This window comes from Aspergillus chevalieri, chromosome 2, assembly GCF_016861735.1.
Source record: "Aspergillus chevalieri M1 DNA, chromosome 2, nearly complete sequence".
Taxonomy (NCBI): domain Eukaryota; kingdom Fungi; phylum Ascomycota; class Eurotiomycetes; order Eurotiales; family Aspergillaceae; genus Aspergillus; species Aspergillus chevalieri.
In genome coordinates, this window is record NC_057363.1 from 2,597,363 (window position 1) to 2,611,004 (window position 13,642).

At 50.1% G+C, this 13,642-nt stretch overlaps 4 protein-coding genes across 4 annotated transcripts; 3 read left to right on the forward strand and 1 right to left on the reverse strand.

Moving 5' to 3' along the window:
* Positions 1 to 2,239: 2,239 nt before the first annotated feature.
* Positions 2,240 to 4,318, forward strand: ACHE_20911S (Zn(II)2Cys6 transcription factor; the record flags this gene model as incomplete). The annotated part of the gene is made up of 3 exons (XM_043285266.1): positions 2,240 to 2,877; positions 2,965 to 3,053; positions 3,111 to 4,318. The coding sequence occupies 3 exons, from the start codon at positions 2,240 to 2,242 to the stop codon at positions 4,316 to 4,318; spliced, it is 1,935 nt and encodes a 644-aa protein (XP_043133975.1).
* A 495-nt stretch (positions 4,319 to 4,813) lies between these two features.
* On the reverse strand, positions 4,814 to 6,733 carry ACHE_20912A (amino acid permease; the record flags this gene model as incomplete). Its single annotated transcript, XM_043285267.1, has 7 exons — positions 4,814 to 4,898; positions 4,948 to 5,019; positions 5,091 to 5,420; positions 5,505 to 5,819; positions 5,878 to 6,055; positions 6,112 to 6,227; positions 6,276 to 6,733. 7 exons carry the CDS (start codon positions 6,731 to 6,733, stop codon positions 4,814 to 4,816), a joined length of 1,554 nt encoding a protein of 517 aa, XP_043133976.1.
* A 954-nt stretch (positions 6,734 to 7,687) lies between these two features.
* SFB3 (Sec23/Sec24 family protein) lies at positions 7,688 to 11,009 on the forward strand (the record flags this gene model as incomplete). Its single annotated transcript, XM_043285268.1, has 6 exons — positions 7,688 to 9,037; positions 9,092 to 9,189; positions 9,247 to 9,587; positions 9,644 to 10,081; positions 10,128 to 10,319; positions 10,375 to 11,009. The coding sequence occupies 6 exons, from the start codon at positions 7,688 to 7,690 to the stop codon at positions 11,007 to 11,009; spliced, it is 3,054 nt and encodes a 1,017-aa protein (XP_043133977.1).
* A 1,805-nt stretch (positions 11,010 to 12,814) lies between these two features.
* On the forward strand, positions 12,815 to 13,339 carry ACHE_20914S (putative extracellular thaumatin domain protein; the record flags this gene model as incomplete). The annotated part of the gene is made up of 1 exon (XM_043285269.1): positions 12,815 to 13,339. One exon carries the CDS (start codon positions 12,815 to 12,817, stop codon positions 13,337 to 13,339), a length of 525 nt encoding a protein of 174 aa, XP_043133978.1.
* Positions 13,340 to 13,642: the final 303 nt, after the last annotated feature.

The following is a 13,642-nucleotide window of genomic DNA, read 5'->3' on the forward strand; positions in this document are numbered from 1 at the left end:
ACCAGATCGTAAATCGATATATTCATCGCGACAAAGATAGACCATTCATTCTAGTCCAGACTTATCTGCTTCTCTTAGGGTGTCAGCTATTAGGAAGATCTTGAAGCCGTCAGCCGTGCACTTGCTGAGAGTCAGGAACGACGACCTGTCAATATCATCGGAGAAGTGTTCCAGAAGAAAGTTTTCATCCCCTGCGTAAATTGAATCCTTCAGTTATGAGGTCTTAGATAGAATGAAGGGCTCCGTACAAAGTACGGAGTGAGCAGGTGACTTGCATTCAAAACAGCGCGGACCTGTCATGTGATCTACGAGACAGACAAGCAATCCTGCAGAGTACATCTGCCTGCACCCGAAAGACGGTGAGCTGGCAGACGCTCTGGTTATGGATGAATCAACGAGCCGGTATTAGAAATCGCTCGTTGGACACGGCAATGAATGTGATGCATGGGAGAGCTCAGACCATCAGGGCGACAAAGAAGCGGGATATTACCCCTGATCCTGCGGGATCTTTTCTACAATACTCCGGGAGTTCCGTAGCAGTATTGAATAGATAGATATATCGCTATTATGCATTCTATGAGTTCATCCAGGTATGTACAAGTAAGTGTACGGAATAGTTGTACAGAATGAACCCCCCCTTTTGATGCATCTATAAACCCCGGAAAGCATCCGATCATCCAATGGAAGACGAGCAGTTATAATCATGACGATCACACTGCATTGTTACTTACAGACAGACAGTACAGAACAGTAATTACAAGCAGTGATCGCCCCGGATCAGTTTCCATGCTGGGTGATAATCGACACGAGGGGGTCATGTGGTCTGGCGGGGTTGCCATCAAGTACAGGCGTCCTCTTATGCAAGTACACGGTATACAAGTCCAAGCCTACAAAATATGGCATGGTCATTGAAGTCAATGATTACTTTGTGTAGAGCAATAACTTAGATACTCTGTATGATCTGGTTCGGGAAGACCCTCCCGTCTGGTCCCGCTGTCACGGACCTAATACAAGTATAGTAACAAAGTAAGACCCTTATTCCCATCAAGGTATATGCTTGTATATGCTGGCCTCTGATCTGGAGTGCATATCGTTACACCGCTAGTGACGTTGACTGCGATATTTCTTTTTTGTCTCATTGAGCATGGAATAAGGTGGACTCGAGCATTCCAGGTAGGCTCAGACGGCTTATACCGATAATACCACCATTAACCCGATTCAACTAGTCGATCATAGTTATTTACGATACTGTACGATACTGTACTATACCATGTACGGTACAAAAAGCTTGGGCCGGATGCATTGCCCGGTTGAGCGGCAGAGCACAGGGCAGATGATGACAATTCTTCCTTTCATACTGGACAACAATAGTCCAGTCTACGGATGTTTGCATCGTCCTTCACTATGAACTGTACAGCTGGCAGACGATGTCCGTGCTAGTAGAAGATCGATCCACTTCCCCAGATATAGACGGTGTACTTTGTTAGATTTGTGTACTGTACTGTAGGAGTATACATATGCTCATACCGAGTCAGGTGCATGGGCCTAACTCTATGAAACACACACCCCGCACTGCCCAAATGAGAGTGGGATGGATTGGTTTTCTTATAGTCCAAACTCAGTTTGACCTGCATTCTTACAGTAGCCTCGTATTGCGTACTCGACCCGTGCATCTGGGCATATTTGCTTTTGTTTCTCTTTAGGCCACAGTCCTCGCTTAGTCCGAGCACAAATCAAACGAGAGAATCCCTCTCTGTACGGGGTACGGCGTACTGGTCGTCTGGTAATAGAACAACAGAGTTTTACTACAGAGTAGGAGGGACACTTATACATACCTGTACAAGTAATTATTCATTGCATTAGTCTGTTTCTTTCGGGCTGACGACGGACCCCAAAAGTGTTGATAATCTTGCCGTTTGATTGGTGCATTCAGAACTGCTGGTGCTGCGCTGGGTATATGTACTGATCTCCTCTCCTTTCTTTCAATTGCTATTGCTGGATCTACTGCTATACGGAATCCTGCTGTGACATTATCCTGGTTATATACAGCATGATTGCGTGTTATTGAGATCCTAGTCCCGTTTATCCCCCCCCCCCTCTCTCTGACTCTCTTCTCACCCGCCAATATTCTATCTTCCTACACTCCCGGCAGTCAGTTTTTCTGACTGACATTTGTTTCTTTTCTTTTTCCTTCTCTATATTTGATTTTTGTTATTATTATTTTTATTTTTGGCGCAAGATGTCCTTGTTATCCGTGCAAAGTGGTTTCATTCTCTCTCCTCAACAACACGATACTACAACTACCACCGAGGACCGTCGCGACTCCAACACCACCTCCACCACTACAGACGATGCTTTTTCTCATCGCGCCAGCATCAGTACTGATGATGACTCTCCCCGTTCCTGGGATGGTGAAGCCTCCCCTCCTCCAAATACAACAACTGCTCCCCCTGTCGGCGCGCCATCCCAGTCGGTTGTCGAATACACCCCCACCGCCGCGGCAAAACCTTTTACCTTTGGTCTGATCGCTGCCCATCACCACCATCAGCTGAACCAACAACTACATCACCAAATTCAGCCGCACCAGTCGCACCTCTTCGATCTCGATCCTACTTCCTCCATGGATGCTGTGATTCCCAAGATTGAAGAAGTCGACGAGGTGGACGTCTCTCAACACACCGCTTCAACCACCAACTCCTCGCTGACTACGCAACAACCACCGGGCGCTCCCGTCCATGTTCCACGGAAACGGGGTCGTCCTCGCAAACATCCTCTGCCAGTGCCGGGTGGGCAAGTCAAGATCACAAAGGGTCGTTCCAAGACGGGTTGTGTCACTTGCAGGCGACGCAAGAAGAAATGCGATGAGACCAAGCCAGCGTAAATATCCCTTGCCCCCTTACTTCACGCCCCGCCAATTACTTCATTTCCCCAGATTTGAGGCTGATAAGAATTCTCCGGTTATAGGTGTTTGAATTGTCAGAAGAATGCCGTCGTCTGCGAAGGGTATCCTCCCAAGGAGATCTGGAAGAGTGGGAGACAAAAACTAGAGGATGGTAAGTGCTGGGAGACGGCCCGAAGGAATTCCATACCTGACGGTTTTTTCTCTTTAGCCGCCCGGGTTCATACAAACGCACTTGTTCCTCGTGGTCTTCCAATCCTCATCGATGGTGTCGAAACCGAAATCGATCGTCGCTTCCTCGATCACTTTGTCTTCGGTTTCAGTCGCGTTTTGACCCTCATCAACGATGATTCCAATCCCTTCAAAGAAATCCTCCTCCCCATGGCCACACAACATCGCGGTCTCATGCATTCGCTCATGTGTCTCGCCGGTTCGCACTTGTCCGTCCTCGATCCTGAGCCGATGTTGAAGGAGCGCAAATATTATCATTTCCATCGGGCGATTCGCGACCTGAAAGACAACATCACGGCCTCGTCCAAAGCAAGAGCATCATCGTCTGAGGGCGAAGCCGATCTCCTGGTCGAGGATCCCATAATCGCATCCACTATCGCACTCAGTTTGAATACCATTTGTGAAGGAGAGACCAATGGCGAGTACCGACCGCATATGGACGCCGCCCGATACCTACTGGTGACACAACGACCGCGCAACGAGAAGTTCCGACAATTCATTGTCGAATTCTTCCAGTACCATGATGTCTCGAATGCCATCACCTCCCTAGACCGACGGCCAGCCCATTTGAATGGCGATTTGCGACTACCCGACTTTGTTCCTCATGCGCAGGCGGGTATGTTCTTGGGTGTGTTTGATGGTTTATTCAACTACATCTCTGAGGTGACGCGGTTACGGGACCGTATTCGGCAGCGACACCACGAAGGCTACGAGCCTGCCGTCGACTATGAGATCCTGAGCGATGCCGTCTCAATCGATTCAGCCATCCGCGTTTGGGAGACATCGCATGTCCCCGACACGGCCAACTGGTACCTGGCCCAATTGTATCGGCAATCGACATGGGTGTACCTCTATCGAACGATCCGGCCGTCGCGACCGAGCGACAAGATTGCGCAGGTGGTTGATGATGGTCTGGCCTACTTGGACCAGTTGCCGCAAGATGCTGGAGCGTACAGTATCGTACTCATGCCACTATTCCTGCTGGGATGCTCCGCGTTCGTCCCGCATCAACGCGAACGGATAAAGAACGGATTCGATACTCTCAAAGCCTACTCCAACCTCCGCAACATCGATCAGGCCTTGCTGGTAGTTCAACGGGTGTGGGAGGTGATGGACACCAACATCGACGAGAGTTGGGATTGGGAGAAGATCATCAAGGATATGAACATGGATTTCCTTATCACTTGATCTTCATGCGATCCATCATCTTATATATTCCTTTCTCTCTCTCTCTCTCTCTCTCTCTCTTTTTTTTTTTTTTTTTAACCCATTTTACTTGCATTTATTTTGACTGATTTCCTTGATTCCCCTTTGCATGCCATGTTCTATGTTTGTATGATATTGTCTTTTCTTTTCTTCCGTGCTTCTCTTCTTCAACACCATCTTTTTTTTTTATCCCCTTTTAGCACATGGTATCAGGCGTTGCGATTTCGGTTGGCAGGACTGGAGGCAGGCAACGGGAACCAGGACCTGAGAAAACAGGATATCTTTTTGATATGGCGTCTAACGTGTTGGCGATTATGGTTGGACATGGACATACAGCAATCTATCAGAACAGTACAGAGCGCTTGTTTTTGTATTTATCTATGTTTATGGTATATGAGGTATGTTTTTATTGGGTTTGGAGTATGGCTATTGTATTGCTTGGCATTCAATTGAATCTGTATCTGTATCTGTATCTATCTATTGCTCTAGGTCATCATCTATATTTCCGTACTCGTCCCCGTCTACTCGTGAATAATCATTGGCCCTTGGACCGGTGTATTTCCTGCGCCATTAGCATCTCAACCTGACCACAGAAACGAGCATAGACTTACCCCCTCGCAGAAACCCGCCACCAAATCAGCGCAAAAGCAGCAATAAACGCACCCACACAAATCCCATAATTCCTAGAGCCTTGTCAGCATCATTCCCACAGCCCCAGGGTAGAAGATAAAAAAAAAGAAAAAAAAGAACATACATATTAGCTCCCGTAACCGGCATTCTCGGCGGCAAAAACAACACCGCACTAATCCCGACAACCCAACCCACCGATACCCCATTAACCACTTTCCCCCATCTCCCCAGCGAGAAAGGCCCGGCGACAAACTTCACCTGGTCCCTGTAGAACTGGTGCGCGAAGATCACGGAGACGTAGGAGAGGTCCAGGGCGGGCGCTGTGATGCTGAAGATTGCGGTGGCGGTTTGTGTGGAGCCGATGGCGATGGTGTTGAGGGCTATGCTGAAGAAGACGACGAACCAGACGGCGTTGAGGGGGGTGTGGGTTTTTGGGTGGACTTTGGAAAGGTGCCTGTTTGGTTATTAGTGTTTGTATGTGTATTTTTTTTTCTTTTTTTTGAATGCTTTGGTTTGGGGAGGGGAGGGGAGGGCGTACGAAGAAAACGGCAATGCGTCGTCACGAGCAAAGGCATACGCCATTCGCGTATCAGCTAACATCGCCGAACAACCAGTGAAGAATTGCACGAGTGTCGCTAGTCCCCACATAATCGTGCCGCCTGTTTTCCCACCTACATTAAGAAAGATCTGTGCTGCAGGGAGACCAGTGGGCGTATTCAGGATATCGTTCAGGTCAGTCACGCAGAAGCATAGGCAGACGGTTAGCATCCAACCCATTGCGCCGGAGACTAGGACGGCGGTTTGAATGGCTAGGGGGCCTAGGGAGGCTGCGTTGTGAGTTTCTTCGGACATACTTTGTCTTGGTTAGTAGATCGATATATAAAGTGAGGGCAAGTTGGTAGGTTGGTTACTGTGTCGTCCCGTCATAGTCTGTCATTGTCCATGCGACGGACAGGAAGCCGAGGAAGAAGGAGCATATCTTGGAGCCCCATCCTGAGCCATCGGTGAAGTAGGTGAATACCCAGCTGGCTGGTTGTTTGTCAGGGGTGCCGTATATGAGGATGAAGCAGATGGCGATTGTTGCGGAGACTGACTGTGTTAGAATTTCCCGTGCATGTTCTATGTAGGGCTTGACGGAGACTTACTGTTTATCGGCGCAAACCAGAGGATAATCCGATGCAGTGTCTTTGTTGTCAACGAGCTGATCACGCCCAAAACACACAAGAGAACAATAGACAATATAACGGTCTGCAACGCGGTCCTTCGATTCCGGTTAGTCGCGTTCAAATAGGCTAAATGTGAGACATACGGCTCATAAGAATACCTCCCATTCACCAAATCCGACCTCATGCTCACCCCAGCCAACACCATCTGACTGACCGTATACGCCACACTCGAAACCCCCGCCGTCTGCCCCAGCAGATTACACCATCCCTGCACCCACGAGAAAACAGGCACCTTCTCCTCCGGCACCACATACTTCGTCACAAAATACATCCCCCCAGCCGTGGGGTACGCCGACACCAATTCCGCCACCGAGCTGCCAATGCACATCGCCATGCAGGAGCCCAGGAACCAGCACCAGACGGCTGTTGCTGGGCCCCCGGATGCGAGGGGGGCGCCGAAGGTTGCGGGGACGGAGCCTAGGACACCGAGGATGGAGATGGCGTAGGAGATTGTGGAGTATTTGGAGAATTCACGACGGAGTTCTTGTTTGTAGCCGATGCGGGCTAGGAGGAGGGTGTCTGAGTCTGAGGCTTGGGGCATTTTTGTGGGTTGCTGGTGCCAATGTTAGATTCTTGTATAGCGAATAAGATGTCGGTGCATACTGGTTCTGTTGTGTTTTTAATGAACAGACGGTGAGCAGACTACGCGAATGACTCTTACGGCGCCTTCATGTCCTGAGCACGGACAATGGATTGACATTTACTCGAGAAAAAATCAGAAGAGGAGAAGAGAAGGACCGTCAGAGAAAAGAAGAGGATCGCAAACAGAACTGGCAGATGGTGGCATGAGCGCTTACAGACTCCGCTTATCGGAGCAACGTTGATAAGATCTGCAGTTTGATGTGCAAGTATGCAGAAACTGGACAAGAGACACTGCTGTCATACCGGTTCTTATTGATTGCTTTTATCTCGATTGTGGAAATGCAGGCGTTCATAGAGTATGTCCCGAGGCCCTGTTATATTGCGGATATCCGAGAGCCTATTAACAGTGACTGTTGGGCAAAACGATACCCCTGGGATAGTTGAATCGATGGATTAAATCTTGTTCTATCCCTATCACTCTTGCGATATTTTTTCGACATTCAACCGTCTGTACTCCGATGTTTGTTTACTCGGAACTATTTCGCTATCAATCGTCAGGGGTAGAATACCAGCACCACGACAATACCTCATATTCTTCAATCGTCCTTGGATAAAACAGACAAGTCAATAATATTCTGGCAACTGACACTATGAAGATAATAAAAATCTGTATCAGTTAGCAATGCCCTGGACAACTCATAGATGACCGTCCGGAACCACATAAATCCGTCCCGAGTTGAGTTAGGTGGTCAGTTGTTGATAACTTCAACTCCTCGATCAGTTCCCTGCCTGCTGGGCTTTTTCCTGCCTGGTTATTTTTCAGACAGCTCCAGTGTGCGCCTACTGATGGTCCAGTGCTGATTGTACAGAATTCGAATTCCCCCTTCCGCCGCCCGCCGCGTTATGAAGCACCATGGCGGATAATCCGATGTATCAGTACTACGGCCAGGCCGCGGCGCCTGGTGAAGACCCCTCAAATCCCAATCGTCAACAATATCTTTCTCCTTACCATCCTCCCTCTTACGCTCCCGGAAGCGTCCCTCCCCAACCCGCCTACGGCTCGCCAGCTCCGAATCAGTGGCCCCCCTCCGCCTATGGCTCCCCGGCTCCTCAACCACCACAGCAACAGCAATACCCATTCCCGCAACAACCTACGAGCATCGCCCCTACTCCCCAATTCGCCTATGCAGGGTCACCAGCACCAATGGGAGCTGCCCCCACCGACCCGGGAATGGCGGGGCTGACGTCGCAAATGAGCGGGTTGGGTATCATGGGAGACGGCGCTCCCCGGGCACATAAGAAGAAACACCGACATGCGCACCATGATATTGGCGGTCCCGCAGCTCCTGCGCCAGTCACCGGAGAGCCAGCGTCGCAGTTCCTGAATACCGGTTTGAACCAGGCCCCGCGGGCCGAATCACCTGCAGTCGCTCCTCAGGCCATGGCCGGCGCCAGTCCAGGCATGATTCCGCAGCCTGGGATTCCCGGTACTATGGGTGGTGGTTCTGTGCCTACTCAAGGAAAGGTCGACCCGGAGCAAATCCCCAGTGTCCCCCGGGCACGCGACGTCTACACGCAGTACTACTATAACCAGGTGTACCCGACGATGGAATGGCATAACCCTCCCCCGGCTGCAGTCCCGTTTTTCGCCCACGACCAAGGCAATTCTTCTCCCAAGTATGCCCGCTTGACACTTAATAACATCCCGACTACCTCCAACTTCCTTGCTTCTACGGGTTTACCGCTGGGTATGGTCCTACAGCCATTAGCGCGCTTGAGCCCGGGAGAACAACAGATACCTGTGTTGGACTTTGGGGATGTTGGTCCTCCGCGGTGCCGGAGATGCAGAGCCTACATCAATCCTTTCATGACATTTAGATCCGGAGGGAACAAGTTTGTCTGCAACATGTGTACCTTCCCGAACGATGTGCCACCAGAGTACTTTGCCCCAATTGATCAAACGGGAGCACGCATCGACCGTATGCAGCGGCCGGAGTTGATGATGGGTACAGTGGAGTTTTTGGTTCCAAAGGAATACTGGAATAAGGAGCCTGTTGGTTTGCAATGGCTGTTCTTGATCGATGTCAGTCAAGATTCGATCAACCGGGGGTTCGTGAAGGGAGTTTGCAGGGGTATCTTGGAGGCTCTTTATGGCGAGGATAACCAGGAGAATCCAGAGGAAGAGTCGGTGCGGAGAATACCTGAAGGGTCAAAGATTGGTATTGTCACTTTTGATCGGGAAGTGCAGTTCTATAACCTCAGTGTATGTTTTCATCCCGTGTGATCGCTCGGTGCGGTAATGATGTTGACTCTTCAGGCACAACTCGATCAAGCGCAAATGATGGTTATGACCGACCTCGAAGAACCTTTTGTTCCTCTTGTCGAAGGGCTCTTCGTTGACCCTTACGAGTCCAAGTGAGTGATAGATATATGACCAAACGAGCATGAAGATTGCTAACACCGGACGGTTAGGGATGTGGTATCCTCCCTCTTGCAACGAATCCCGACGATGTTCTCCCACGTTAAGAACCCCGAACCTGCGGTGCTCCCTGCCCTGAACGCTGCACTGTCTGCTCTGCAGGCCACCGGCGGAAAGGTTGTTTGCTCAGTGGCGAGCCTGCCAACCGCAAGCCCTGGGAAACTGGTCATGAGAGAAGACCCGAAACTGCACGGCACGGATGCAGAGAAGAAACTGTTCAACACGGAACACCAGGATTGGAAGAAGACTGGCTCTAAACTAGCGGAAGCTGGCATTGGAGTGGACATGTTCATCGCAGCACCTGGTGGCGTCTACATGGATGTTGCCACCATGGGTGAGTTGAGACCTTCCGCGAGCACCAAGTTATGAAGGCAACTAACGCCGTTGTAGGCTATGTTTCCGGTGTCACTGGCGGAGAGACATTCTTCTATCCTAACTTCCATTCCCCCAGAGATCTGCTGAAGTTATCGAAGGAACTGACACATGCTGTCACCCGTGAGACCGGGTACCAAGCGTTGATGAAGGTCCGATGCTCAAACGGTCTCCAGGTTTCGAATTACCATGGAAACTTCCTGCAACACACGTTCGGCGCCGATTTGGAGATTGGTAGCATTGACGCGGACAAGGCGCTTGGCGTGCTATTCAGCTACGATGGCAAACTGGATCCCAAGTTGGATGCGCACTTCCAAGCCGCACTTTTGTACACGTCAGCGGATGGGCAACGTCGGGTGCGATGTATCAACGTGGTGGCGGCTGCCAACGAAGGAGGAATGGATACCATGAAGAGCATTGACCAGGATGCGGTTATCAGTCTTGTTGCCAAAGAGGGTAAGTTCGTCGATCCAGAATCTTGGTTCGCTTGCTGACGAAGCAGCCGCTTCGAAAACGTTGGACAAGTCGCTTAAGGATATTCGGGCGAGCGTTCTGGAGAAAACCGTGGACATTCTTAGTGGCTACCGTAGGATCTTCTCAGGGTCTCATCCGCCGGGACAGTTAGTGCTGCCGGAGAACCTGAAAGAGTACTCGATGTTCATGCTGAGTTTGGTCAAATCTCGGGCATTCAAGGGTGGGTCTATCTTCTGTGAACCTGTGGAGAAGCGAAGCTGATAAGTGACGTGCAGGTGGACACGAATCTTCTGACCGCCGTGTACATGACATGCGGATGATCCGGTCGATTGGATGTACAGAGCTATCATTGTATCTGTATCCCAGGATTGTCCCGATCCACAACATGCAGCCCGAGGATGGGTTCCCGAACGAAAGAGGGCAACTGCAAGTTCCCCCGTCGCTACGGGCCAGCTTCTCGAAGGTCGAAGAAGGCGGCGCATATCTGGTAGACAACGGGCAAGTGTGCTTGCTGTGGCTGCACTCGCAAGTATCACCGAACCTCCTCGAGGATCTCTTCGGACCGGACCACACATCACTGCAATCACTCAGCGCGCAAATGTCCTCACTCCCAGTCCTGGAAACACACCTCAACGCGCAAGTGCGTAACCTGCTACAGTACTTCTCTGAAATCCGCGGATCAAAGGCCGTAACAATCCAACTGGCACGCCAGGGCATGGACGGCGCCGAGTACGAGTTTGCGCGGCTACTGGTGGAAGACCGGAACAATGAGGCCCAAAGCTACGTCGATTGGCTGGTGCACCTGCATCGACAAATCAACCTGGAGCTGGCGGGTCACCGACCGAAGGACGAGGTGGCGGGAGAAGGGACATTCTCTACACTGGCGGCGATGCGGACGCCATACTGGTGAGATCTTTTTTTTTTCTTCTTGAACCACCAATTGCATTTGATGCATTTCTGTACTACTTTCCAACGTTAATAATCAGAAAGATGTCCGGAAAGCTAGTTTAGCTACGTAGCTCGTCGAGCAAGTCTCCTAGAGTAGAAATTAATAGCGTGGGAAGCAAAGTTTATTGGAAACATGTTCTGGACAGCTGGTAGTGGGACAACAGCCGATGAACTGGCGGAGTTATGACGGACCGCGGATTTTGACAGTCTTGTCCTTGGGTCCAGAATGGCGAATGTCACGTGAGCCACTGCCCTGTCTCCTGCCTTATGGGGAACTGGAGCACCGGAGGGCTACGGAAGCATAGTAAGGAGTAAACCAGAACAGGTTAGTTGGTATTCTGTAGCCTACCATGACAGCCGTTGTTCTTTATTTGCCATTATCCGGGCTCTGTGGTGTGTACTCCGTAGCAGTAGTAGAATTTACAAAGAAATACCTCAAACGCGCGTCCCCAAGCGCATCAAACACCCCGAACCACAGATTCAAAGAGGAGAAGACAAACACCTCCCTCCGAAAACATCCCGAACATCAACAGATCCAGACATCTCGATCCAGAGCCCCAAAGACCGAATTCTTGGGTTTTGGCCTGATCCAGATCCAGTCCCAGTTCCTTGAGCCCCGGGGAGATGGTACAACGGTCAAGAGTTTTAAACATTTCTTGGGGTTTGGAGAGTATGGAGAGTATGTACCTAACTACGGAGTACAGTATCTGTGGAAAGCAGCGGGTGCAAGTTTGGTTCTGGGACAGAAGCACAAAGATCAGACCAGATTCCGGGAAGGGTAAGCGGAGAGAGGAGGCGGTTATGGTCTGGACCGGATTATACTGGGTTAATGCTGATTGGGTGAATATGGGTGGGGACAAGGATTAGTCAGGGAGTTAGGGCTGGTCTTTTTTTTTATATATATATAAAATTTTTTATTGCCTACAGTGGTGGATTAGTATGTCTCAGTGCTAAGGCCAGTAATAAACCGGTTAGAGAAAGGCATGAGTAGCCAATCCAGTGTAGATACGGAGGCGGCAGATGAAACAAGCAGAAACATTCAGAAGCCACTCAAACATCCGCATCTTGGTTCAGAGAAAAAAAGAAAAAAGGGCTTCCGCGTGGCCATATGTCAGAACCACGGATTGATACTTGCCCCATTCTTTTACGCTTCTATTCTGTTTCTCTCTGCTGTTTGCCTGCGTTATCCCGTGGATACATGTCAACTGGTTCCGTTTGGGGTACATATTGCCACGGTCTCCCAGTAGTCCCCTGACTGTATCCATGTTCCGGAAGAAAACTTGTACAATGATTGGTGCCCTGTCTTCGACTATGTCTGGATTTTGTTAGAATTTTTACCGATCCATGTCTGGACTCCAGACCAGGTTTGGTTCGTGACGTCCCACGGCGGCCCTTCAGGAACAAGTCCTACTCGAGACACAATGTGATTCGTTGGATGGCTCGGTTTTTTTTTCTTTTTTGCTGTATGGATACTGTTCGTTGTCTGTCTCCTTCAGGCCGATGAAGATCCGAACAGGTGGTGTCCAAAATCTATATAAACCCCTGGCCATCCCGGTCTGCATCCATCCTCATCAACAAGCAAAACATTCTCTTGTCTATAAAACAGTCTTTCTCTTTACGAGACACTCTCTTTCTATTACTCTCTTTTGAGATTGAGTATCAGTCTTTCACTTAAAGTCTTACAACACAATTCTTTCACTTGACTTTACCGTCATACACTCTCTTCAAACAACCATCAAAATGATGTTCTCCAAGATCGCTCTTACCATGACCTCCTTCGCTGCCCTCTCCGCAGCCCTCCCCCACGCCATCAAGGCCCGCAACACTACCTCCACCGACACTGGCAGCAGTGGCAGCGGCGGCGTCACCATCCACAACAACCTCGAAGGCTCCGTCTACGCGTGGTCTGTCTCCAATAGCGCTGGTGACATGAAGACCCTTTCTGCGGGCGGCGGCTCTTACCAGGAATCGTGGCGCGAGAACAGCAATGGCGGCGGTGTCTCCATCAAGCTGTCCACCGAGCCCAACCAGGACGACGTCCTGCAGTTCGAGTACACCCAGTCTGGCGACACCATCTTCTGGGACATGTCGTGCATCAACATGGGCACCGACTCCAAGTTCACCAAGTACGGCTTCACCGTCGAGCCCTCCGAGACCAGCACCAACTGCCCCTCTGTCAACTGCAAGGCTGGCGACTCGCAGTGTGCTGAGGCTTACTTGCAGCCTAAGGACGACCACGCTACTCACGGCTGCCCTATCAACACTCAGTTCACCGTGAACATTGGCAACTAAGCGGCTTTCGCTCGTTTTGTTCTATTCCCGCTAAATACGATGTTCTGCTGGCAGGATACCAGTCTGCTGAACGGACTGCTCTGTCTGGACGGAGGATATGACCTTTGAACTCGCTGGTTGAGTGGTTCGATTTGACATCGAAAATATGTTTTATGATTTAATGATTGACATCCGGGGATGGATGGATTGATAGATTTGGAGTTGTTGGTTCTTGCTTTTTTCCTGTCTATAGAATTCTTATTGGTTTAACAAGATACAATGTATCTAGTCAAATTCATTGAATATGTGATAAACTGTCTTACG